The sequence below is a fragment of the Narcine bancroftii genome, chromosome 8 (genome assembly GCF_036971445.1).
Source record: "Narcine bancroftii isolate sNarBan1 chromosome 8, sNarBan1.hap1, whole genome shotgun sequence".
Taxonomy (NCBI): Eukaryota; Metazoa; Chordata; class Chondrichthyes; order Torpediniformes; family Narcinidae; genus Narcine; species Narcine bancroftii.
In genome coordinates, this window is record NC_091476.1 from 168777038 (window position 1) to 168803493 (window position 26456).

Consider the following 26456-nt stretch of genomic DNA (forward strand, 5'->3'; position numbering starts at 1 on the left):
GTTGCATTCATCCTTCATTTTGAGGCACCCTGAGGGAGGGGAGGGGAGGGGAGGGGAGGTGACGGGTACATGACAGGTCATTCATCTGAGTTCTACTGGTACCCTGTAACCCAGTGCTACTTGATGCATAATTGGGTGGTTGGTGACTAAACTGGCTCCCCCTACCTGGTGTGGAGGGTGGCTAGCCACCCTGCAGAATGAAAAAGAAGACCTGTCAAAGGGCAGGCAAACCCTCCCGTCAGGTCAACGGCCATCTTGCAAACACGTGTCACGAAGCGTGGAAAGGGCACCCCCTGCACCGAAGCTCGGTCTGGCCATCCGCTGCAACAGAACTCTCCCCCCCCCCCCACCGCACCCCCCACAGAACGTCTCGGACCTCACCGCGCTGCAATGCTGGATGCAGGAGGGGATGTCGAGAGGGTGGGTCTGGGCTCCCCCCCCCCCCTACAATCCATTCCTCCTCTGTGAGGAGCGGGCTAGCCTCGCAGTGCCGGTACAGGGCACACCCACCAAACTGGCTGAAGGGAACCATCATCAGCTATGGGAGGAATAGCCAGAAGAGGACATGGCAAAAGACTCTTATGTGACCTATTATAGCCCTTCTTCCCTGCTCCCTCCCCACTTTTTATTTTAGTTCAAGCACCTGCCCACTGTTTCATGTCTGAAATGTTGCTGTGTGACCTGCTTGCGAGGGATACTGGAATGTTGGGAGTCCAGAGATACTGGAAGCAAGTGCCAATTAGGAATAAAGTATTATGGGTTAACTTAAGGTGAAGGGATGCTGGAATGTGAGGAGTCAAGCAAGTGCTCATTAGAGATGAAGTATTATGGGTTAACTTAAGGTGAAGGGATGCTGGAATGTGAGGAAGGATTGTAAAAGTGTAATAAACTAAGGATCTTCAAAACAGGATAGCAAGTAGATAGCTTTAGCAAGTCTTAGGGATTGATTAATGAGTGAAGAACAAAGACATGATATTTCCTGGTGAACAAGGTTGCAGGAAGACACATAAACTGATAAGAAGTAAGAATCCATGTGGGCAGAATTACCTAATCCAGCAGGCAGCAGAATGTTGGGGGGAAGGTATCTCTGCACTGAAATGAACTGTAGAAAAGTTGGGTGAGCCCCAGTATCTGTGTGTATTCCCAGGGTAAGGGGAAGCCCCCAACTTTGCACTGTTGTAATAGTATAATAAAAGTTCTTTGTTCTCAATTTTTGTCTCAAATTCTGTGAAGGAACTTCTGCTGATTCTCCAGCTCTTTCCCATTCAGACTCCAATCAGGGGGTGAAACAAGAGGGTGACTGGAGGAGACACACAAACGTCTGCCCAAATAGCCCAGCAGGGGGAGACCTTGCCAGGACTCTGGGCTGCAACCTTGCCAGGACTCAGAGCCTGACCTTTCACCTTTGCCCCGCTGCCCCGGAAGGGCTGTCCTCCCTCTTCCGCCATCTCTCCCGGCGCCCGTCGTCTGCGGGGGGAGGGGCGTCGAGTGCTCCGCTGGATCCGCCCGCCCGCCCGGTGAACATGGAGGCACGGGGCCGCCGCAAGGCCTCGGACAGCCCCGGCCGCCGCCACCGGCTCAAGATCAAGCGCGAAGGCGCGGCCATCCAGCGGCGCCGCTCCAGTTCCGGCTCGTCCGGCGGCAGCCTCTCTCCGCCCGGTCACTGGGAGGGCCGCTCCCCGGGGCGGAGGAACCCGGGCCCCGGCCAGCACTCGGGGCCGGACACCAAGTGCAGACGGGTGAGTGGAGTCGGGCGGGTCCCGGCAATGGTAGGGAAGGAGGCTCCCTCCTCGCTCAGGTCGGTGTCCCGGGGTCGGGCTGGGAGGGGAAGGAGGCTCCCTCCTCGCTCAGGTGGGTGTCCCGGGGTCGGGCTGGGAGGGGAAAGAGGCTCCCTCCTCGCTCAGGTCGGTGTCCCGGGGTCGGGCTGGGAGGGGAAGGAGGCTCCCTCCTCCCCCTGGTGGGTGTCCCAGGGTCGGGCTGGGAGGGGTAGGAGGCTCCCTCCTCACTCAGGTGGGTGTCCCAGGGTCGGGCTGGGTGGGGAAGGAGGCTCCCTCCTCACCCAGGTGGGTGTCCCGGGGTTAGGCTGGGAGGGGAAGGAGGCTCCCTCCTCGCTCAGGTGGGTGTCCCGGGGTCGGGCTGGGAGGGGAAGGAGGCTCCCTCCTCGCTCAGGTCGGTGTCCCGGGGTCGGGCTGGGAGGGGAAGGAGGCTCCCTCCTCGCTCAGGTCGGTGTCCCGGGGTCGGGCTGGGAGGGGAAGGAGGCTCCCTCCTCGCTCAGGTGGGTGTCCCGGGGTCGGGCTGGGAGGGGAAGGAGGCTCCCTCCTCGCTCAGGTGGGTGTCACGGGGTCGGGCTGGGTGGGGAAGGAGGCTCCCTCCTCGCTCAGGTGGGTGTCACGGGGTCGGGCTGGGTGGGGAAGGAGGCTCCCTCCTCGCTCAGGTGGGTGTCCCGGGGTCGGGCTGGGAGGGGAAGGAGGCTCCCTCCTCGCTCAGGTGGGTGTCCCGGGGTCGGGCTGGGAGGGAAAGGAGGCTCCCTCCTCGCTCAGGTGGGTGTCCCGGGGTCGGGCTGGGAGGGAAAGGAGGCTCCCTCCTCGCTCAGGTGGGTGTCAAGGGGTCGGGCTGGGAGGGGAAGGAGGCTCCCTCCTCGCTCAGGTGGGTGTCCCGGGGTCGGGCTGGGAGGGGAAGGAGGCTCCCTCCTCGCTCAGGTGGGTGTCCCGGGGTCGGGCTGGGAGGGGAAGGAGGCTCCCTCCTCGCTCAGGTGGGTGTCCCGGGGTCGGGCTGGGAGGGGAAGGAGGCTCCCTCCTCGCTCAGGTGGGTGTCCCGGGGTCGGGCTGGGAGGGGAAGGAGGCTCCCTCCTCGCTCAGGTGGGTGTCCCGGGGTCGGGCTGGGAGGGGAAGGAGGCTCCCTCCTCGCTCAGGTGGGTGTCCCGGGGTCGGGCTGGGAGGGGAAGGAGGCTCCCTCCTCGCTCAGGTGGGTGTCCCGGGGTCGGGCTGGGAGGGGAAGGAGGCTCCCTCCTCGCTCAGGTCGGTGTCCCGGGGTCGGTCTGGGAGGGGAAGGAGGCACCCTCCTCGCTCAGGTGGGTGTCCCGGGGTCGGGCTGGGAGGGGAAGGAGGCTCCCTCCTCGCTCAGGTGGGTGTCCCGGGGTCGGGCTGGGAGGGGAAGGAGGCTCCCTCCTCGCTCAGGTCGGTGTCCCGGGGTCGGGCTGGGAGGGGAAGGAGGCTCCCTCCTCGCTCAGGTGGGTGTCTCAGGGTCGGGCTGGGTGGGGAAGGAGGCTCCCTCCTCACCCAGGTGGGTGTCCCGGGGTCGGGCTGGGAGGGGAAGGAGGCTCCCTCCTCGCTCAGGTGGGTGTCTCAGGGTTGGGCTGGGTGGGGAAGGAGGCTCCCTACTCACCCAGGTGGGTGTCCCGGGGTCGGGCTGGGAGGGGAAGGAGGCTCCCTCCTCGCTCAGGTCGGTGTCCCGGGGTCGGGCTGGGAGGGGAAGGAGGCTCCCTCCTCGCTCAGGTGGGTGTCACGGGGTCGGGCTGGGAGGGGAAGGAGGCTCCCTCCTCGCTCAGGTGGGTGTCCCGGGGTCGGGCTGGGAGGGGAAGGAGGCTCCCTCCTCGCTCAGGTGGGTGTCCCGGGGTCGGGCTGGGAGGGGAAGGAGGCTCATTCCTCGCTCAGGTGGGTGTCTCAGGGTTGGGCTGGGTGGGGAAGGAGGCTCCCTACTCACCCAGGTGGGTGTCCCGGGATCGGGCTGGGAGGGGAAGGAGGCTCCCTCCTCGCTCAGGTCGGTGTCCCGGGGTCGGGCTGGGAGGGGAAGGAGGCTCCCTCCTCGCTCAGGTGGGTGTCCCGGGGTCGGGCTGGGAGGGGAAGGAGGCTCCCTCCTCGCTCAGGTCGGTGTCCCGGGGTCGGGCTGGGAGGGGAAGGAGGCTCCCTCCTCGCTCAGGTGGGTGTCTCAGGGTCGGACTGGGTGGGGAAGGAGGCTCCCTACTCACCCAGGTGGGTGTCCCGGGGTCGGGCTGGGAGGGGAAGGAGGCTCCCTCCTCGCTCAGGTGGGTGTCCCGGGGTCGGGCTGGGAGGGGAAGGAGGCTCCCTCCTCGCTCAGGTGGGTGTCCCGGGGTCGGGCTGGGAGGGGAAGGAGGCTCCCTCCTCGCTCAGGTCGGTGTCCCGGGGTCGGGCTGGGAGGGGAAGGAGGCTCCCTCCTCGCTCAGGTGGGTGTCTCAGGGTCGGGCTGGGTGGGGAAGGAGGCTCCCTCCTCACCCAGGTGGGTGTCCCGGGGTCGGGCTGGGAGGGGAAGGAGGCTCCCTCCTCGCTCAGGTGGGTGTCTCAGGGTTGGGCTGGGTGGGGAAGGAGGCTCCCTACTCGCCCAGGTGGGTGTCCCGGGGTCGGGCTGGGAGGGGAAGGAGGCTCCCTCCTCGCTCAGGTCGGTGTCCCGGGGTCGGGCTGGGAGGGGAAGGAGGCTCCCTCCTCGCTCAGGTGGGTGTCCCGGGGTCGGGCTGGGAGGGGAAGGAGGCTCCCTCCTCGCTCAGGTCGGTGTCCCGGGGTCGGGCTGGGAGGGGAAGGAGGCTCCCTCCTCGCTCAGGTTGGTGTCTCAGGGTCGGGCTGGGTGGGGAAGGAGGCTCCCTACTCACCCAGGTGGGTGTCCCGGGGTCGGGCTGGGAGGGGAAGGAGGCTCCCTCCTCGCTCAGGTGGGTGTCCCGGGGTCGGGCTGGGAGGGGAAGGAGGCTCCCTCCTCGCTCAGGTCGGTGTCCCGGGGTCGGGCAGGGAGGGGAAGGAGTCTCCCTCCTCGCTCAGGTGGGTGTCTCAGGGTCGGGCTGGGTGGGGAAGGAGGCTCCCTACTCACCCAGGTGGGTGTCCCGGGGTCGGGCTGGGAGGGGAAGGAGGCTCCCTCCTCACTCAGGTGGGTGTCCCGGGGTCAGGCTGGGAGGGGAAGGAGGCTCCCTCCTCACTCAGGTGGGTGTCCCAGGGTCGGGCTGGGAGGGGAAGGAGGCTCCCTCCTCACTCAGGTGGGTGTCTCAGGGTCGGGCTGGGAGGGGAAGGAGGTTCCCTCCTCACTCAGGTGGGTGTCCCGGCGTCGTGCTGGGAGGGGAAGGAGGCTCCCTCCTCACCCAGGTGGGTGTCTCAGGGTCGGGCTGGGTGGGGAAGGAGGCTCCCTCCTCACCCAGGTGGGTGTCCCCGGGTCGACTGGGAGGGGAAGGAGGCTCCCTCCTCACTCAGGTGGGTGTCCCAGGGTCGGGCTGGGAGGGGAAGGAGTCTCCCTCCTCACTCTGGTGGGTGTCCCGGGGTCGGGCTGGGAGGAGAAGGATGCTCCCTCCTCACTCAGGTGGGTGTCCCGGGGTCGGGCTGCGAGGGGAAGGAGGCTCCCTCCTCGCTCAGGTGGGTGTCTCAGGGTTGGGCTGGGTGGGGAAGGAGGCTCCCTCCTCGCTCAGGTGGGTGTCCCTGTGTCGGGCTGGGAGGGGAAAGAGGCTCCCTCCTCACTCAGGTGGGTGTCCCAGGGTTGGGCTGGGAGGGGAAGGAGGCTCCCTCCTCACTCAGGTGGGTGTCTCAGGGTCGGGCTGGGAGGGGAAGGAGGCTCCCTCCTCACTCAGGTGGGTGTCCCGGGGTCGGGTTGGGAGGGGAAGGAGGCTCCCTCCTCACTCAGGTGGGTGTCCAGGGTCGGGCTGGGAGGGGAAGGAGGCTCCCTCCTCACTCAGGTGGGTGTCCCGGGGTCGGGCTGGGAGGGGAAGGAAGGCTCCCTCCTCACTCAGGTGGATGTCCCGTGGTCGGGCTGGGTGGGGAAGGAGGCTCCCTCCTCACTCAGGTGGGTGTCTCAGGGTCGGGCTGGGAGGGGAAGGAGGTTCCCTCCTCACTCAGGTGGGTGTCCCGGCGTCGGGCTGGGAGGGGAAGGAGGCTCCCTCCTCACCCAGGTGGGTGTCTCAGGGTCGGGCTGGGTGGGGAAGGAGGCTCCCTCCTCACCCAGGTGGGTGTCCCAAGGTCGACTGGGAGGGGAAGGAGGCTCCCTCCTCACTCAGGTGGGTGTCCCAGGGTCGGGCTGGGAGGGGAAGGAGTCTCCCTCCTCACTCTGGTGGGTGTCCCGGGGTCGGGCTGGGAGGAGAAGGAGGCTCCCTCCTCACTCAGGTGGGTGTCCCGGGGTCGGGCTGCGAGGGGAAGGAGGCTCCCTCCTCGCTCAGGTGGGTGTCTCAGGGTTGGGCTGGGTGGGGAAGGAGGCTCCCTCCTCGCTCAGGTGGGTGTCCCTGTGTCGGGCTGGGAGGGGAAGGAGGCTCTCTCCTCACTCAGGTGGGTGTCCCAGGGTCGGGCTGGGAGTGGAAGGAGGCTCCCTCCTCACTCAGGTGGGTGTCTCAGGGTCGGGCTGGGAGGGGAAGGAGGCTCCCTCCTCACTCAGGTGGGTGTCCCGGGGTCGGGTTGGGAGGGGAAGGAGGCTCCCTCCTCACTCAGGTGGGTGTCCCAGGGTCGGGCTGGGAGGGGAAGGAGGCTCCCTCCTCACTCAGGTGGGTGTCCCGGGGTCGGGCTGGGAGGGGAAGGAGGCTCCCTCCTCACTCAGGTGGGTGTCCCGTGGTCGGGCTGGGTGGGGAAGGAGGCTCCCTCCTCACCCAGGTGGGTGTCCCGGGGTCCGGCTGGGAGGGGAAGAAGGCTCCCTCCTCGCTCAGGTGGGTGTCCCGGGGTCGGGCTGGGAGGGGTAGGAGGCTCCCTCCTCACTCAGGTGGGTGTCCCGGGGTCGGGCTGGGAGGGGAAGGAGGCTCCCTCCTCACTCAGGTGGGTGTCCCAGGGTCGGGCTGGGAGGGGAAGGATGCTCCCTCCTCACTCAGGTGGGTGTCTCAGGGTCGGGCTGGGAGGGGAAGGAGGCTCCCTCCTCACTCAGGTGGGTGTCCCGGGGTCGGGTTGGGAGGGGAAGGAGGATCCCTCCTCACTCAGGTTGGTGTCCCAGGGTCGGGCTGGGAGGGGAAGGAGGCTCCCTCCTCGCTCAGGTGGGTGTCTCAGGGTCGGTCTGGGTGGGGAAGGAGGCTCCCTACTCACCCAGGTGGGTGTCCCGGGGTCGGGCTGGGAGGGGAAGGAGGCTCCCTCCTCACTCAGGTGGGTGTCCCGGGGTCGGGCTGGGAGGGGAAGGAGGCTCCCTCCTCACTCAGGTGGGTGTCCCAGGGTCGGGCTGGGAGGGGAAGGAGGCTCCCTCCTCACTCAGGTGGGTGTCTCAGGGTCGGGCTGGGAGGGGAAGGAGGTTCCCTCCTCACTCAGGTGGGTGTCCCGGCGTCGTGCTGGGAGGGGAAGGAGGCTCCCTCCTCACCCAGGTGGGTGTCTCAGGGTCGGGCTGGGTGGGGAAGGAGGCTCCCTCCTCACCCAGGTGGGTGTCCCGGGGTCGACTGGGAGGGGAAGGAGGCTCCCTCCTCACTCAGGTGGGTGTCCCAGGGTCGGGCTGGGAGGGGAAGGAGTCTCCCTCCTCACTCTGGTGGGTGTCCCGGGGTCGGGCTGGGAGGAGAAGGATGCTCCCTCCTCACTCAGGTGGGTGTCCCGGGGTCGGGCTGCGAGGGGAAGGAGGCTCCCTCCTCGCTCAGGTGGGTGTCTCAGGGTTGGGCTGGGTGGGGAAGGAGGCTCCCTTATCGCTCAGGTGGGTGTCCCTGTGTCGGGCTGGGAGGGGAAAGAGGCTCCCTCCTCACTCAGGTGGGTGTCCCAGGGTCGGGCTGGGAGGGGAAGGAGGCTCCCTCCTCACTCAGGTGGGTGTCTCAGGGTCGGGCTGGGAGGGGAAGGAGGCTCCCTCCTCACTCAGGTGGGTGTCCCGGGGTCGGGTTGGGAGGGGAAGGAGGCTCCCTCCTCACTCAGGTTGGTGTCCCAGGGTCGGGCTGGGAGGGGAAGGAGGCTCCCTCCTCACTCAGGTGGGTGTCCCGGGGTCGGGCTGGGAGGGGAAGGAGGCTCCCTCCTCACTCAGGTGGATGTCCCGTGGTCGGGCTGTGTGGGGAAGGAGGCTCCCTCCACACCCAAGTGGGTGTCCCGGGGTCCGGCTGGGAGGGGAAGAAGGCTCCCTCCTCGCTCAGGTGGGTGTCCCGGGGTCGGGCTGGGAGGGGAAGGAGGCTCCCTCCTCACTCAGGTGGGTGTCCCGGGGTCGGGCTGGGAGGGGAAGGAGGCTCCCTCCTCACTCAGGTGGGTGTCCCAGGGTCGGGCTGGGAGGGGAAGGAGGCTCCCTTCTCACTCAGGTGGGTGTCTCAGGGTCGGGCTGGGAGGGGAAGGAGGTTCCCTCCTCACTCAGGTGGGTGTCCCGGCGTCGGGCTGGGAGGGGAAGGAGGCTCCCTCCTCACCCAGGTGGGTGTCTCAGGGTCGGGCTGGGTGGGGAAGGAGGCTCCCTCCTCACCCAGGTGGGTGTCCCGGGGTCGACTGGGAGGGGAAGGAGGCTCCCTCCTCACTCAGGTGGGTGTCCCAGGGTCGGGCTGGGAGGGGAAGGAGTCTCCCTCCTCACTCTGGTGGGTGTCCCGGGGTCGGGCTGGGAGGAGAAGGAGGCTCCCTCCTCACTCAGGTGGGTGTCCCGGGGTCGGGCTGCGAGGGGAAGGAGGCTCCCTCCTCGCTCAGGTGGGTGTCTCAGGGTTGGGCTGGGTGGGGAAGGAGGCTCCCTCCTCGCTCAGGTGGGTGTCCCTGTGTCGGGCTGGGAGGGGAAGGAGGCTCCCTCCTCTCCCAGCTGGGTGTCTCGTTGTCGGGCTGGGTGGGGAAGGAGGCTCCCTCCTCACTCAGGTGGGTGTCCCGGCGTCGGGCTGGGAGTGGAAGGAGGCTCCCTCCTCACCCAGGTGGGTGTCTCAGGGTCGGGCTGGGTGGGGAAGGAGGCTCCCTCCTCACCCAGGTGGGTGTCCCGGGGTCGACTGGGAGGGGAAGGAGGCTCCCTCCTCGCTCAGGTGGGTGTCCCAGGGTCGGGCTGGGAGGGGAAGGAGTCTCCCTCCTCACTCTGGTGGGTGTCCCGGGGTCGGGCTGGGAGGGGAAGGAGGCTCCCTTCTCACCCAGGTGGGTGTCTCAGGTTTGGGCTGTGAGGGGAAGGAGGCTCCCTCCTCACCCAGGTGGGTGTTTCAAGTTCGGGCTGGGTGGGGAAGGAGGCTCCCTCCTCTCCCAGCTGGGTGTCTCGTTGTCGGGCTGGGTGGGGAAGGAGGCTCCCTCCTCACTCAGGTGGGTGTCTCAGGGTCGGGCTGGGAGGGGAAGGAGGTTCCCTCCTCACTCAGGTGGGTGTCCCGGCGTCGGGCTGGGAGTGGAAGGAGGCTCCCTCCTCACCCAGGTGGGTGTCTCAGGGTCGGGCTGGGTGGGGAAGGAGGCTCCCTCCTCACCCAGGTGGGTGTCCCGGGGTCGACTGGGAGGGGAAGGAGGCTCCCTCCTCACTCAGGTGGGTGTCCCAGGGTCGGGCTGGGAGGGGAAGGAGTCTCCCTCCTCACTCTGGTGGGTGTCCCGGGGTCGGGCTGGGAGGAGAAGGAGGCTCCCTCCTCACCCAGGTGGGTGTCCCGGGGTCGGGCTGGGAGGGGAAGGAGGCTCCCTCCTCACTCAGATGGGTGTCCCGGGGTCGGGCTGGGATGGGAAGGAGGCTCCCTCCTCACTCAGGTGGGTGTCCCGGGGTCGGGCTGGGAGGGGAAGGAGGCTCCCTCCTCCCCCTGGTGGGTGTCCCGGGGTCGGGCTGGGAGGGGAAGGAGGCTCCCTTCTCACCCAGGTGGGTGTCTCAGGTTTGGGCTGTGAGGGGAAGGAGGCTCCCTCCTCACCCAGGTGGGTGTCCCGGGGTCGACTGGGAGGGGAAGGAGGCTCCCTCCTCACTCAGGTGGGTGTCCCAGGGTCGGGCTGGGAGGGGAAGGAGTCTCCCTCCTCACTCTGGTGGGTGTCCCGGGGTCGGGCTGGGAGGAGAAGGAGGCTCCCTCCTCACCCAGGTGGGTGTCCCGGGGTCGGGCTGGGAGGGGAAGGAGGCTCCCTCCTCACTCAGATGGGTGTCCCGGGGTCGGGCTGGGATGGGAAGGAGGCTCCCTCCTCACTCAGGTGGGTGTCCCGGGGTCGGGCTGGGAGGGGAAGGAGGCTCCCTCCTCCCCCTGGTGGGTGTCCCGGGGTCGGGCTGGGAGGGGAAGGAGGCTCCCTTCTCACCCAGGTGGGTGTCTCAGGTTTGGGCTGTGAGGGGAAGGAGGCTCCCTCCTCACCCAGGTGGGTGTTTCAAGTTCGGGCTGGGTGGGGAAGGAGGCTCCCTCCTCTCCCAGCTGGGTGTCTCGTTGTCGGGCTGGGTGGGGAAGGAGGCTCCCTCCTCACTCAGGTGGGTGTCTCAGGGTTGGGCTTGGTGGGGAAGGAGGCTCCCTCCTCACCCAGGTGGGTGTCTCACGATCGTGCTTGGAGTTGAAGGAGACTCTCGCCTCACCCAGTCGGCCACGTGAGTGTCCCAGCTTTGGGTGGGAGAGAAGGTGGATCCCTCCTCACACTGTCCACACCAGATACCTATCAACAGTTCAGCTTTCTTCTCTGAACAGAGAATATTCCAACCCTTTTGGCCAACATTTTTTTGTTGGCCTATATTTTTAAATCTTCCCTACCTCACTCCCTTTATTGTTCTTACATCGATGTGCCTGTATAAGAGTCTTTTAAAAGTCCTTATTGTGTCAGCCTCTGCCACCATTTCCAGCGACACATTTCAGGTATCCACTTCTCCATGTTTTAATTTTAAAATATGTTTTAAGGTCACTCCCTTGACCTTAAACTGATATCCTGTGATGGGAATGGAGAGGGATGTGGTTCCAAGTTGAGAATGGGTAGATGGTGAAGGAGGATCAATCTGGTGGATGGATCAGTTACTCAAGGGCATAAACCTGAAGGAAACCAGGCAGGGGGAAGGTGGGGGGGGGGGATTAAGGTAAGTTATCGAGATCTGGAATGTGGTTGGTGAGAGAGTGGGTCAAAATACAATCTGCAGTAACTTTCAATGAGTAAACCTTTGGACATGGTGGGACTTTGAAACGCAAGAAGCAAGACAAATAGAGCATCTTTTGTAATGAGCTTAAGCAGGCATCACATAATGAACTCTCCCTGTGAGATAAAGTTGTTCACTTGTGAATGGTTCAAAATTAATTTCAGCCTGGAAATGTGTTTTATTTTATTCTGGTGATGGGAAGGAGATGAAAAGTAAACTGAATCATCTACAGTTATTTTGGTTAATTTCATAAAATAGTTTCCTAATAAAATCCCAGCAATGTATTTTTTTAATTGGAAGTGTATTAATTCTAAAAGCAAATTTAGAATAATTTATTTCTTTATCTTAATTTATTTCAATAAATAGTTTGCTACTAAAATTATGGCACATTTTTTTAAAAAAAGGACACTAAAAACACTTTGATTCGTCAGAGCATCAAGGGTGAAGGGGAGAAAGCTGGGGATTGGGTAGATGGATCAGCTCATGATTAGAATGGCAGAGCAGACTCAATAACCCCATGGCCTATTTCTGCTCCTATATCTTGTGAATTCCTAGCTGTGTTCTGGCTGGCCAAATTGGATTTTACTCTTGGTTCCAGGAACGGCACGACCATCCACGGCATGAACACAATGAAAGACGCCACAAAGACCACGCTGAAGGAAACGAGCACCGACGCAAGAAGGATGGTGATAGAGAACGGCGCAAAGAGTGGTCAGACCATAGGCGAGTCCACAGCAAAAAGAATGGAGGGCCTCGCACAGAGCACAGCATGAGTGGTCGGGACAGGGAAGTTCAGCAGCTGAATGAGCAGCAGGCCGAGCGAGAGTATCACAACGAAAGAAGGCGTCTGAATCGTAATCGGTTTAAAGCACTCGGCGCTGAGAATCCTGAATCTGAACCGAACAGTAGTCAGGCTAGCAGTGGCAACACTGCACAGGTTAAAGAAGAGCCTAATTTTGAGTTATCTGGTGCTCTTGTGGAGGATACAAATACCTTTCGTGGAGTGGTGATAAAGTACAATGAACCACCAGAGTCCCGGATCCCAAGGAAACGATGGCGACTTTATCCATTCAAGAATGACGAGCCTCTTCCAGTCATGCACATTCATCGTCAGAGTGCCTACCTTTTGGGTCGGCAACGCAGAATAGTGGACATCCCAATTGACCATCCCTCCTGTTCCAAGCAACATGCAGTGCTACAGTACAGGTTTGTGTTGGGTTCTGAATGAATACAGTTTGTGTGAGGAGTTTTCTTTCACATTTTTAGATGCTGTGGCCATTGGTTGGATATTGCTGACCTGTATATGCCATGGCCATTGGTTGGACCTTGTTATCAGATACAGCATCTGTTGTAATCATGTTACACAAGTTTGAGATTTCCTGTTAACTTTTCGAACCTATATGTGGAATACTAAATGCTTTCTCCATTTTTTTTTCCCTTTGGAAGTAACTACAATAAAAAGTGCACCCACAAATTTAAATTGGGATCTACAAACTGCACAGAATATTGCACAGAAACAAATGGCACTGTGAGACACTGGCATTGTTTGCTGCTTTGTCATATGCTGATAGTGAGAAGGTGTGTTATATTTGAAACACACCTTGTATCTTGGTGTCATGTCCTGCTCATGTCTGTTTTAAGAATAAGAACTTTTTCTTCATCTTCCATCATGGATTTTTTTTTGTTTGTTTTGGGACATTGTTGATTCCAGCTCCACATATATCTTTCCCACTTGATCTTAAGAGGAAGTGCAGAAATTAAGAATTTTTTTTAAAATCTACTGGACAGAATAGTGGTTTGGTGAAAGTTCTCCAAGAAATGCTGTTTCAGTTGAAGTCCAAAAATCCAGATGCCATAAATTCAGACTTTTCAAAACCTCTCAATCTTTTTTAATTTTGTGTGTGTGCACATAAGTGCTGCAGATGTACAACTGCAACAACATGACTTTATTTTTTCTTTAAAACTGCTCATTTTGATAAATGAAGCATACTGTATTTGCAAATGAAAGTTTACCCTGTTCATCTCTTTTTTTTCCCTCCTTAAATCTGAATTTTAAACGTACTGCTCAAGAATCCTAAAAATCAGGATGAACGCATCCCTGAGCAGTTTAGATTTTCGGACTTCAACTGTGATAATTTAAAGAAAAATAAATCTTAATTCATTGTTTGGTCAGCTCTTTTATAGAATGGGATTGGTGATAATTGTGATATTTTACTCTCGGAAGAGATTGACCTGGGGAAACGGACAGTCTTCTTGGGGCTGGGGGTAGAAATAGCTGACCTTGGTTGAGAGTGATGTTTAAGGATAAAGAACATGGGTTTGTACATTTTTTACAAACCTTCTAACTTAGTTATTGGCAACTACTGTACTTTTGAATTGCATGCACAATTTTAGCAAATAATTTTTGGGTGGAGTCAGGAGGCATTAAACAATTCAAAACATTTAAAATGAATATGCATGCTTTACATTTGCATCTTATCAATTTATTTGTTTTGGCTATTAGGAGTGATTTATTTTCTCTCATTCCCTCTTCTAATGTTGCTGTTAATGGTGGGAATGTCATGAGAATGAATGCCTAATTTGTCAGCTATAATGCTAACGTGTATACACCACACCAGGCTCAATCTAAGAAATGAGCAACTAACGGGTGGCTCTACGTCTGTAATGAGTTTGTACGTTCTGCCCATATTTGCCATGAGCTTTCCCTGGGTACTCTGGTTTCCTTCCACCACCCAAAATGTATAGGGTTATTGGTTAATTGGGCAGCACTGGTTTAAATGTCCAGAATCAACTTCTAACATGCTGTGAATAAAATTTGAAATTTAAAAATTAAATTTAAACTTTATTGTGATTTCACGTTGGTTATTTGTGCTGGGAGAGAATTTTACTTGATGTGGTTTTTACTGCTACTATTTAGTTCCTTTCACTTTGTTTTAATGAATGGTTTTTAGGTAACTCCCTTAACAAAATTGTTATGTAAATGTTTTTATTTTCCTCGTTGTTATATTCCATAGTAATCAAAAACAAGGTGCTGGATATGTGAAATAAAAAGAAAATCTGTGAAACCACTCACCATCAGGTAGTATTTCTAAACAGGATTAATGCTTCAGTTTGTAAAATAATTGACTTAAAATGTTCATTATTCTGATTTAATGCTGCTCTCTAAAGGCTCTGGCAAATTTACTGGAGTTCTTTTTTCAATTTCTCCATTCAGCATTAAAAAATGATACACCTGCGTGTATCTCTGTCTTTCCCTCATTTTGTAATGTTATGAACTTGATCTGGAAAATTATAGTGTTCAAAAAAGTTTGTCAGCGCATCTGAACATCAAACACTCATTTGCCCTAATTCCATTTAATTCTGTCCACATTCCCATCAAAAGCCACCACACATCCTCTTCCCACCACCCCCCCCCCCCCCCCCCACTTCCCCAGCCTACCTTCTAATCATTCACCTAATTTATCGTACCCAGTTAACCTCCCAACTTGAATGTATTTGGGTTGTAGGTAGAAATCAGATAACTTGGGAAAAACCCACAGGAAAGAAATTGTAGTCTTCAAATACCACTGGAGATCAGGAATGTAACCAGGTAGTGGGAGTTGTGAGCCAGCGACTCTGCTAGCTGTGGCAGTATGCCAATCTTTGGTATATTTTTCTTCCCTTGGGCAAAGCCTCAATGCATGTCTTGTCTGAATGATGCTGATATGAAATAGATCTTTAATATTTAAAAGTACAATTGTTAAGTGAAGTAATTTGCTGTCCATTTTTACTCCATAGACTTGTGGAGTTCACACGAAGTGATGGTACACCTGGCCGTAGAGTGAGGCCATATATCATCGACCTGAGCTCTGCTAATGGCACCTACCTTAACAACCAACGTATTGAAGTACAACGGTACTATGAACTCCGAGAAAAGGATGTACTGAAGTTCGGTTTCAGTAGCAGGGAATATGTCATTTTGCATGAGTTCTCAGATACTGCTGAGGTGGATGCAAAACAGCAGAATGATGAAGACGAGGAACTTGAAAGTTAATGTATAAAGAAAAAACCTCCCTACTGTGCATTTTGAAATTAGCACGGCAGTTTCACTTCCCCTTGCAGTTTAAATGGTTGTACTCCAATTATAAGGATCAGTGAACAAATGAGCAGTTTAGTTTTTTGTCTCAGCCGAGCCAACTGAAAGTGCATATTGACTCAAATTGGAGTTCCACGTCAACTTGAGAATGAAATGCAACGTCACTAGTAGAATTGAGCGTGTCATTCCTTCAGACCAAATGTTCAAGCTTCTGTACTGCAATCAATTTTCATGTTTTGCAGTCTGATGCATTGACTTCAGTATGGTGTTCAGGAGCTTCACAAAAGGATAGCAAGGATCCATGGAATTCTGGCATCAATTTAACAGAGGGCAGTGTTTTCATTGATGAAGGAATACATGATTTTTGTTATTATTTGTTTCAAGTTATTCAACAGAGTACAATGAACTCCGTTATCTATTGACTCTGAGGATGTCAGAAAACAAGAATCAAATACTGCTTGGGCTTCTTTCATATCCCTGTTGGCTTTTGCAGGTTCAGAAATGTTGAGTTGCTAGTCTCAAGATTAATTTTTTTCTGTGTATAAATCACTTTTTTTTCCCCTAATCTAAAACCCTTGTTACATACATAAGTTACAATAACAGGCATTTCAGATCCCTGTGCTATTTGGATAATCTATTAATGGTAAAAAGAATTGAAGACTTTTTTTGTCTGAAAATAACCTGCTTTGAATCTTTTGTCAAACTACACGACGTAGAGTATCTTTGTGCAGTTAGAGTTTCTCCCCCGAAATGTTTTCTTATACTCATTGCTTTGGAAGGAGGGAAGTCATTCTTAGTTACTTAAACGCTCCAGTCAGGCAAGAGATTGTGGTTAAAGGTTTCATTTTTTTTCTCTCTCAGCTGGCAGTAAGTTGTTATTTTGAGTTAGAGGCAAAAAAAGACAACAGGACCCTCAACAAACTACTGCACAATGAACCTTAGAGGTATAACCCTCTGCTTCTTTATTGATTAATCGCATTTGATTTGGAGGCTCTAATGCAGTTGTACTTGTGCACAGTAAAAATGACATGCCGACACATCAACTGATGAAAATATTGTAACTAGTATACTAAATTATACTTTGCCTAGTACTTGCATTTTGTGCATGCTTTGTACTGAGAGGGATCCATCTTTTCCTTAAGTAATCTGCTAAATGGGATATGCAAACATTCCAGTGGTTATGATTGGGGAAAAATGAATCAAAATCTTGAATTTAAATTCCTGTACTAATTGTCAGCAAACGTAACATGGACAATTTAAATGCCTTCCCCCGCCCCCCCCCTCCGGATTCTTTAGACACCCAACATAATCTGATTCTTGCTGTCATATTTAAGACCCTGAATGAGTGAGGATAGCATCATCCAAAAGCATATTTGTACTATAGTTTCAAAAATTGATTGGGACATCTCTATTCCACTAGCAAATTATTTTTTTTTGTAGCTCTTGTGAATAGCCATGGACCTGGAACATTAACCCTATGTTCTCTCCACAGATGCTGCAGGACCTCATGAGTGTTTGCCGGCATTTATTGTTTTTAAATAATTTTCATTGCCTTGATGGACTTGGCATTTGAGATGCCTGCATCTGACACCTCCGCCATAACTGCTTGGAGCGAAAAATTTAATTTTTAAGAAATGACAGATTGGTGGGGGTGGATTCTGTTAGCTTCATTGATTTGTATTTCTCGTTGACGTATTGGACTGATTTTGTTTAGAGAGGAGGTTTTTCCTCTCTTCACATGAGATTTTGATGTTAAAAGCCTGCTTGAGAAGCCATATGTGATATAAATGTTGTGTTTCTTCAAAAAATAATAGGAAAGCGGGTAACAGATAATTACTGCTTTTAAGTGTATAATTACACTGATGTGTTTAGGCCTTGAAAACAGCGATTCAGGAAAAAAAATTGTACTTGACATAATTCTTTGTGAATACATGCATCTGCTAAAATGCTCATAGATTATCATACCAAAGGGCTCAACTTTACCCTGTCCCCAATGCAGTTGTATAGTGAAGTTGGATTGTTGCTAAGCAACAGGAGAGTGAAACTAGGCAGCGGCACAAGCCTGCCTTTTGCTGCATTTTGTTATTAACGGAAAGCTGTTTTAAAATACTGCTCAAATTATATTTTGTTGTATAAATAAAAGTGGTGTTCTGTAGATTGTAATATTTATTACAATCTCTCCTATGTTTTTGGCAGTCTGTATAATTTTTAGTAAAGTAGATTTCAAGCAATATTTTTCACGTGTTGAGTACCTTCTTTGTTTTTTTTAAAAAAAGGCTGCCTTGAAAAAGAAACTGAACCTGTTCTATTTGACAACTGCCCATGGGAATGTGGTCAAGATAGGCACATATCAAGGTCATTATTGAAGGTCTTGGTAGTGTTATGAGCCCAAAGGACCCCAAAACCCAGCAGCAATAGACATTCACAAAGACAAGTGGCTTTCAAAACAAAAGTTATTTTTTATCAACTTCAAACCTGAAAATAGAATCAAACTTTAACTTAATTCTATACTTAACTAACCCAAATTAACCCCCTTCTAATTCTAAGAGCACATGTATGCAGTGTGTGTGTAAATTCAAGGAAAGTTCTTTGGTTCACAGTTCAATCTCACTTCTCCTTCCAAGTTCTCTGGTTGCAGGCAATCACCATACTGTGCACAGAAGTTAACATGTATAAAGTTCACCAGGCTTGGTGCTTGAAAGGTAAATGTTTACCGCTCAGGAAGGTTCTTGTAGAGTTTGCAGAGAGATATTTGTTGCTCCAGGATTTCCACAACTGAGGTACCACCACTAGTCACCTCAGGGTCTCGCTGATGAAACTTGTCCCATCAGGGTCTTCTAGATGGTAACCTCTTTCTTCAAGCTACCACAGAGTTCCATTCCTTCCTGAATTTCAAGAGAAACATCAGACAGATAGCACTTCCAGCCATCTACTGCTCTGGAACTTGCTTTCATCAGTTTCAAACAGTTTTCCCTGGATTGAACTTTTCAGTTGCTTGTCAGTGTCCCACACACTGACTGACTGACCAACTGAGCTATTAACTCAACTCTCTTTTCCAACTGAAACGCCAACTGACTCGTGTCTTGCAAAATCCCCACCTTCCTGAAGAAAACGGTTCTTCTGCTCCCATCTGTTGTCAGATAAACAAAATCCAGGAGTGACCTTTCTATGAGCACTTTGCAGAAAGGGTACTGATAGACAGCATGACTCCAACAAGACAATGGTCAAGCATTTTATGACCTCAGTTCAATTAACTGATTCACACCTACTTGTGAAAGGTGCTTACATTCTCCAGAGAATCTGCAATGTGAATTCTTCAAGTCTTTCAAATAAGATCTGTTTTAAAATGTGTCAATGTATGTGACCTACTCTAATTCTTATAAATTCTCCCCAAATATTAATAATCTTACATAAACCATTGCAAAGAAAGTTTATTTTCCTACTATTTTTATAAATGTTCAACCTCAGTGAAATTGCTGGATTTTGTTGCTGGTGTAGAGTTCTGTAAATGTCCAGGTGGTTATGCATTATACCAAACTATTAATAATGACCCATTTACTAGTGAATTAAAGCCATCAGCCCCAAGTCTGCGCCCCACCAGAGCGGCCTTGCCTGGGGAACCTCCGGGGTGTTTTGCAAGGCTTGGGAAAGGATGAGGTCCTTACCCGGGAAGAGACATATAAGGCAATTGAACAACTGAAAAGTGGCAAAGCAGTAGGTATGGATGGAATCCCCCCAGAGGTCTGGAAGGCTGGCGGCAAAACTGCATGAGTTTTTCATGCTCTACTGGGACCAAGGAAAGCTGCCTCAGGACCTTTGTGATGCCATCATCATCACCCTGTACAAAAACAAGGCGAGAAATCAGACTGCTCAAACTACAGGAGAATCACGCTGCTCTCCATTGCAGGCAAAATCTTCGCTAGGATTCTCCTAAATAGAATAATACCTAGTGTCGCCGAAAATGTTCTCCCAGAATCACAGTGCGGCTTTCGCGCAAACAGAGGAACCACTGACATGGTCTTTGCCCTCAGACAGCTCCAAGAAAAGTGCAGAGAACAAAACAAAGGACTCTACATCACCTTTGTTGACCTCACTAAAGCCTTCGACACCGTGAGCAGGAAAGGGCTTTGGCAAATACTAGAGTGCCTCGGATGCCCCCCCAAGTTCCTCAACATGGTTATCCAACTGCACGAAAACCAACAAGGTCGGGTCAGATATAGCAATGAGCTCTCTGAACCCTTCTCCATTAACAACAGCGTGAAGCCATGAAAGACCTCAACAATGAAGACGCTGTTTACATCCGGTACCGCACGGATGGCAGTCTCTTCAATCTGAGGTGCCTGAAAGCTCACACCAAGACACAAGAGCAACTTGTCCATGAACTACTCTTTGCAGACGATGCTGCTTTAGTTGCCCATTCAGAGCCAACACTTCAGCGCTTGACGTCCTGTTTTGCGGAAACTGCCAAAATGTTTGGCCTGGAAGTCAGCCTGAAGAAAACAGGTCCTCCATCAGCCAGCTCCCCACCATGACTACCAGCCCCCCCACATCTCCATCGTGCAAACAAAACTCAAAACGGTCAACCAGTTTACCTATCTCGGCTGCACCATTTCATCGGATGCAAGGATCGACAATGAGATAGACAACAGACTCGCCAAGGCAAATAGCGCCTTTGGAAGACTACACAAAAGGGTCTGGAAAAACAACCACCTGAAGAAACACACAAAGATCAGTGTGTACAGAGCCGTTGTCATACCCACGCTCCTGTTCGGCTCTGAATCATGGGTCCTCTACCGGCATCACCTACGGCTCCTAGAACGCTTGCATCAGTGTTGTCTCCGCTCCATCCTCAATATTCATTGGAGTGACTTCATCACCAACACTGAAGTACTTGAGCTGGCAGAGTTCACAAGCATCGAATTCATGCTGCTGAAGACCCAACTGCGATGGGTGGGTCACGTCTCCAGAATGGAGGACCATCGCCTTCCCAAGATCTTGTTACGTGGCGAGCATTCCACTGGCCACCGAGACAAGAGGTGCACCAAAGAAGAGGTACAAGGACTGCTTAAAGAAATCTTTTGGTGCCTGCCACATTGACCACTGCCAGTGGGCTGATATCGCCTCCAACTGTGCATCTTGGCGCCTCACAATTCAGCGGGCAGCAACCTCCTTTGAAGAAGACCGCAGAGCCCACCTCACTGACAAAAGACAAAGGAGGAAAAACCCAACACCCAACCCCAACCAACCAATTTTCCCTTGCAACCGCTGCAACCGTGCCTGCCTGTCCCACGTCGGACTTGTCAGTCACCAACGAGCCTGCAGCAGACGTGGACATACCCCTCCATAAATCTTTGTCCGCGAAGCCAAGCCAAAGAAAGCCATCAGGACTCTTAGCTGAGGATATTAGATAAATGTGGATGCAGTCTGAGGTTTTTTTTTGTTCCCTCCAGGTTAGAGACCTTGGAGGATGATAAAGGGGAATTGGCAGAAGCTTTAAATTACTATGTTGTCACTCTTCACGGTGGAGAACATGTCTACCATGCCAAAGACAGGTTGTGCATGGAATGGGAAGGGAGGACCTGGATACAATAGTGATCATTAAAGAAGGGGTGCTGTGCGAACTTGTGGGCCTAAAGATGGAGAAATCCCCAGGTCCTAACATAATGCATCCCAGCGTACTGAAAGAAATGGCAAAAATTATAGATGATGCTTTGGTGATAATTTACTAAAATTTTCTGGCAGATTGGGAGAAGGTGAATGTCACACCACTGTTCAAAAAATGTTATAGGATAAAGCCAGGTAACTCTAGGCCAGTTTAACATCTGTAGTTGGGAAACTGCTTGAAGCCATCATTAAAGATGAAATAGGGAGGCATCTGGAATGAATTGAAACTGTCAGACAGATGCAGCATGGATTTAGCAAAGGCAGGTCTTGTTGACGAAAATGCTAGAATACTTTTGAGGATCTATTGAGCATATTAGATAGAGGTGGATGATATTTACTTGGATTTCTTTTTGTTATATTTTTTTTATTTTTCACACTGAACCATATCAACCAAAATACACACAAACATTTCCCTCTTAAATATACACAGTGGCATTTTCTCCCCTTTCCCCCCCCCCCTACCTTCCACCCCCCTCCAAAACCAATAAACATTCAACATATACAATACAATAAACCCATTAAACAATGTCATCACACAATGAAAATAAACAAGAAAAATGTGTCATCTACTTTTATACACTGGGTCAAGTCATTTTGTCGTCTTATCATTTTAGGGGTGGAGGTCTGAGGCAAGCCCTCTCTGTTATGTTCCATGTACGGTTCCCAAATTTGTTCAAATAATGTGACTTTATTTTTAAAATTATATGTTATTTTTTCCAATGGAATACATTTATTCATTTCTATGTACCATTGCTGTACTCTCATGCTCTCTTCTGATTTCCAAGTTGATGTTATACATTTTTTTGATACAGCTAAGGCTATCGCAATAAATATTTTTTGTGCTTCATCCAGTTTGAGGCCTAATTCTTTACTTCTTACATTACTTAGAAGAAAGATCTCTGGATTTTTTGGTATGTGGCTTTTTGTGATTTTATATAATACCTGATTTAGATCTTCCCAAAACGTTTTCACTTTTTCACATGCCCAACTTGCATGTACTGTTGTTCCCTTTACTTGGATTTCCAGAAGGCATTTAATAGGTTCCAAATAAAAGGCGTATCCATAAGATAAGGATTTTGGATTGATGTATTAGCATGGATAGAGGATTGGTTTATACACTTAAAAAAGAGAGTTGGGATGCATGGGTGTTTTTTCTAGTTGGCAATTAGTAGTGAGTGATGTGCTGCAGGGGTCAGTACTAGGCCCACAACTCTTCATGATATGCATTAATGATCTAGAAGAGGAGACTAGTGCATCAACGTTAGCTGATGACACTAAATTGAGTGGAAAAGCAAATTGTGCAGAGGATATGGAGAGTGCAGAGAGAGGTTAAGTGAGTGGGCAGAGATCTGACAAATGGAGTACAATGTTGGTAAATATGAGGCTATTCACTTTGGAAGGAAGATTGGAAGATCAAATTATTCTTAAATGGTAATCAATTGCAGAATGCTGCTGTGCCATAGGATTTGTGATTGCTGGTGCATGAATCACAAAAGATTAATTTGCAGGCTATCAAAAGGACGCATGTTGCCCTTCATTGCTAGAGGGATTGAGTTTAGGAGCAGGGATGTTATGCTGCAATTGTAGTGTACTGGTGAGGCCACATTTGGAGTACTGTGTACAGTTCTGGTCTTGCTTAAGGTGCAGAGGAGGTTCTCTAGAATGATCCAGATAATAGAGATAATCTGGGTTTTTCAAGAACAAAATTCTGTATTCAAAGGATTTACTGCAGGCTTGGTTCTGAAGTGGGTCACCTTCAAAAACTTGGATCTCCTTGGGCATTAGAAGAGAAAGAGACACTGTAGCTGGATTAATAATGCAGTGATTTCATTTTTCATTGCCTTTCCATCACCATTGCTTATAGCTGGAGATGTCACATGTGCATGTTCATCTGAAGTTCAGATCCTTGACTGGAGTTTCAAGGGACCTGTGGTGAGAGATTGGATTTGAGCTATAGCTGAGTCTGCAGTTATTGTTCTTGGTGTTTGTTTTATGTACATGACAGCAGTGATAAAGATTAGCCCAGACAGTGATATATTTAAAATAATAAATTAAGGGAAGGAAGGGGATCAGCATGGTGGAAAAATTGAATGTAATGTAATATATCACTGTTGTTTTGGATTTGAGTGAGTCTTGGAAAATCAAAAATAAAATATTCAAAAGTGCCACAAAATAAAATGAAAAGGTCCACAAATGTTCCTGACCGCAGAAAAGTGACGAGAAAGGCCATCGATAACAAAGTCAATTATGTTGAAGAATCCTCGGCATCCTCTTGAGTTGGGTGTCTCCTGCGAGTAGCAAAACTATCTACCGCACTGATTATGACGGACTAATGCCATGATTCTTCAAAAATATCATTTGGTTTTATTCTTCAAAAATATCATTCGGTTTCTCTCCCAGTTTCTGCATTTCTGCCTGTAGTTGATCAATGTCTCTTTGCACACCTGATGTGGCATCATGAGATTCAATTACCAAGTTGACCTCGAGGATCATTGTGAGAACTTTAATCCAAATGGCTGACATCAGTACACATTCAAAGGTATTTTTTGATACCCTGAAGATCAGACTTAAACTCTGCTGTTAAATTAGTAACTTCACTCAGCTCCGCCTCTGAATTTCAAACACTATCTAAATGCTATGCAATTGGTCTTACACAGTTAATTCTCGCGGACATTTTATGCAGTGAGGCAGGAAGGTGTTCTTTCAGTATTTTCCACCGCTGGGACCTTGAACTGGGGGCTTGTATGATTCCAAAGAATATTATGGCTTCACTGCAGGCTTCAGCGAGATTCAGAGTGTGATTTACCCAGAGGAAGAAAATGTAGTTCTCATTCTTCCCCTTTAAGATAGCCTGGGTACCACTGCACTTTCCTGCCATTGTCATATGCCTGACCCACACAGTCTTCAAAGTTTAGATTGAAACTTTCTAAGAAGTCTAAGATTTTCTCTCCAATTTTTTCCCCCGTCTTTTTGTAAAATTCATGAAATGCAAGAAAGTGTTCTTCAATTAAAAAACTGATATCTTCCCTCTTCATCTATCTGATGATGAATGATGACTGTTCTTTGTGAGAACAATTGTGAAATACTTTGCAGCTTTTATTTCTTCAATAATGCTCTTTTGTACAAATGACCCACAGGTTTCAAGCCTCAACCTGAACTCTGAGGGTCTATTTTTAAACCAATTACACAACACAAATAGATGAGCATGAAGAATTTGATGGGGGAAGACAGGATCTATTGAGTGGCAGCTCGATAGCCAGTCAGATATGATCACTTTTTCTCTTGCAATGTACGTGCACGGCGAGCGTTGTGTTCGTGAGAAGAGCGGGAAAATATATATTTTTATCTGTGTGTGCGGCCACCACAAGAAGATGCATATAATAAATGTGGAGATAATTTGGTTTCAGTTATCTCCATTTATTTATTTAGATTTTATCTGTATTAATCTTTTATGAATAATCTTTCAAATATTAATATTTTGTGTTAAAGGATCTTCCCTTGACTCTCTTTATAATATCAATATTCTTTACCAAGGCAAAAAGTTCCCACTTTGCTTCTACCAGGGGGAGTAAGCCACCTCAAAATCATAGGCCCATGCCAACTGGCCAACCCTCCCCCTCCCCCGCCCCCCCCCCCCCCCTTACCCCCCCCCCCCCCCCCCCCCCCCCCACACACACCTTTGGTTCTGAATGAAGTGGATATCTGCAACCAGCTGGTTCTTTCCCAAATGCAGAGCACAGACTGAGATGCACTGAGGTTTTGGTCAATTCAATGCAAGGGATCTATGTGGAAAGAACACAATCTGTGGCCCTGGACAATAAGGGGCTGATCTACCTAATAACCCATCAGTTTTGCTAATGGAATGCTTGGGGATAAAACATTAATGATACAGAAGGTGATAATGTGTCTGAATTTGTATGACTGCATCTTTCTTCTTTGGCTTGGCTTCGCGGACGAAGATTTATGGAGGGGGTAAAAGTCCACGTCAGCTGCAGGCTCGTTTGTGGCTGACAAGTCCGATGCGGGACAGGCAGACACGGTTGCAGGGGAAAATTGGTGGGTTGGGGTTGGGTGTTGGGTTTTCCCTCCTTTGTCTTTTGTCAGTGAGGTGGGCTCTGCGGTCTTCTTCAAAGGAGGTTGCTGCCCGCCGAACTGTGAGGCGCCAAGATGCACGGTTTGAGGCGTTATCAGCCTCAATATGACTGCATATTATATGAATAAATATACTTTTGGATGAGGAATACCAATCAGCTGAGGCCAAAGGCTCCCCCGCCTCAAATGTCTTTCAGTAAACTAAATAAGTTGTCAGATAAGATTTTTTTCTCCCACACATAATTATCAAGGTTAGATTTTGAATTCAAAGGGGGAATAATCTAAGAGGGAATAAGTTGCAGGGCAACAGGATGGTGGCAACTCCAATCCTTTTACAGGCAGGGCAGACTGAAAAAAGTCTTTGATTTTGATCCCAACCTTGTCCTTCAAGATTCGAATCTGGAGACAGGCAGGTGTTTAAATTTTGGGATGCCTAGATAAGGCTATTAGTGTGAAGATCAGAGTTTTTCGAGGGTGAGAGGGAGGAACGGTGTCTCCCTTCCTGACTTGAGGCTGCATGAAATATTTGCCTCTGAGAACTAAGTGTGAGCAGCTACATTTATGGAAAAAAAACCTTTGCTTTTGCGCACATTTTCTTTCTACCTGGAGTGCTCGCCTAAGTTTGTTCCTGCATTAATAGTGCACTCAAAAGATACATTTCAGGTGCAGCTGAAGTCCAGGTGGGTAGAAGTGTTTGCTGCATTTGCCCCTGTTCTGTTCCTTTTTGAATGGGGCTTCTTGTACCTCTGCACTAGATCAATGAGCATTGTTACGAGCCCAGAGGATCCCAAGACCCAGCAGCAATAGAAATTCACCAAGATAAATGGTTACTTAAACAAAAGTTGCTTTTAATTATCTTTAAACATGAAAATAGAATCAAACTTTAACTTATCATTATACTAACCTAACTTAACCCCCTTCTAATTCTAAGTGCACGTGTGTAATGTGTGTGTAAGTTTAGAATTTTTTTTGGTCCACAGTCCAATTTCACTTTTCATTCCTCCAAGTTCATTGGTTGCAGTCAATTTTTATACTGTGCACAGAATTTAACATTTATAAAGTTCATCAGGCTTTGATGCTTGAAAGGTAAATGGTAACCGCTCAGAAAGGTTCTTGTCAGTTTTCAGGGAGAGATTTGTTGTTCCAGGACATCCACAACTAATGTACTTCCATCAGTCACTCCAGTGTCTTGCCGAAGAAACTTGCCCATTCAGGGTTCTCGAGATGATAACCTCTTTCTTTCAGGTCACCACAGAGTTTTTTTTTTCTCTTATCCAAGTTAAACATGAGACAGCCAGTCCTCTCCTCTTGCATGAACCACAAGGGCTATGACCAGGCCATCTTCCAAAATGGATTTCCATAAGCTTACCAGCTTGTCCTGTTCCAGTCCCAGCTGCTTCTGCTGCCTGTAACACTGTACAAGTGATCTGTGTGTGTGTGTGTGTCTCTCTCTCACAGAGAAAAAAGCCTGTTTGATTCTCTCTGCTTGTAAAACCACATGTCTCTCTTAGAACAGAAAGCTCTCTTCTAGACAGAAATGGCTCCAACATGCTCTTTCATCTGTTGCACTTTGTAAACAACAATCCATTAGTGAGGTCTCTCAGCACTCTTCAAAGCTCTTGCAAATACTGAGGCCTCGACATGTCTAGCATTAGCAGAGCTCCAGTATTTCACATAAGATCGGTTTTAAAGTGTTTGTATATGACCTACTCTAACAAACCTTTCCCAATTTATCTCCCAAAAACATATCTATATACTC

General features: G+C 51.0%; 1 protein-coding gene across 2 annotated transcripts; it reads left to right on the forward strand.

The window, feature by feature from the left end:
- The first annotated feature begins 1430 nt into the window (after window positions 1–1430).
- Window positions 1431–21452, forward strand: snip1 (Smad nuclear interacting protein). 2 transcript variants are annotated; one of them, XM_069895817.1, is made up of 4 exons: window positions 1431–1739; window positions 11465–12072; window positions 14644–14900; window positions 16434–21452. In XM_069895817.1, exons 1-3 carry the CDS (start codon window positions 1524–1526, stop codon window positions 14897–14899), a joined length of 1080 nt encoding a protein of 359 aa, XP_069751918.1. In that variant the 5' UTR covers window positions 1431–1523; the 3' UTR covers window position 14900; window positions 16434–21452. The 2 variants fall into 2 exon arrangements, with proteins under 2 accessions (XP_069751918.1, XP_069751917.1); XM_069895816.1 differs by having other exon boundaries at window positions 14644–21452.
- Window positions 21453–26456: the final 5004 nt, after the last annotated feature.

What these genes read in the sequence shown, in the direction of transcription:
- snip1 (XM_069895816.1), top strand. Translation starts at nt 1,524, where the DNA reads ATGGAGGCACGGGGCCGCCGCAAGGCCTCGGACAGCCCCGGCCGCCGC. An exon ending in CGGACACCAAGTGCAGACGG is followed by an intron (nt 1,740 to 11,464) that starts GTGAGTGGAGTC and finishes TCTTGGTTCCAG; the next exon opens with GAACGGCACGACCATCCACG. An exon ending in CATGCAGTGCTACAGTACAG is followed by an intron (nt 12,073 to 14,643) that starts GTTTGTGTTGGG and finishes TTTACTCCATAG; the next exon opens with ACTTGTGGAGTTCACACGAA.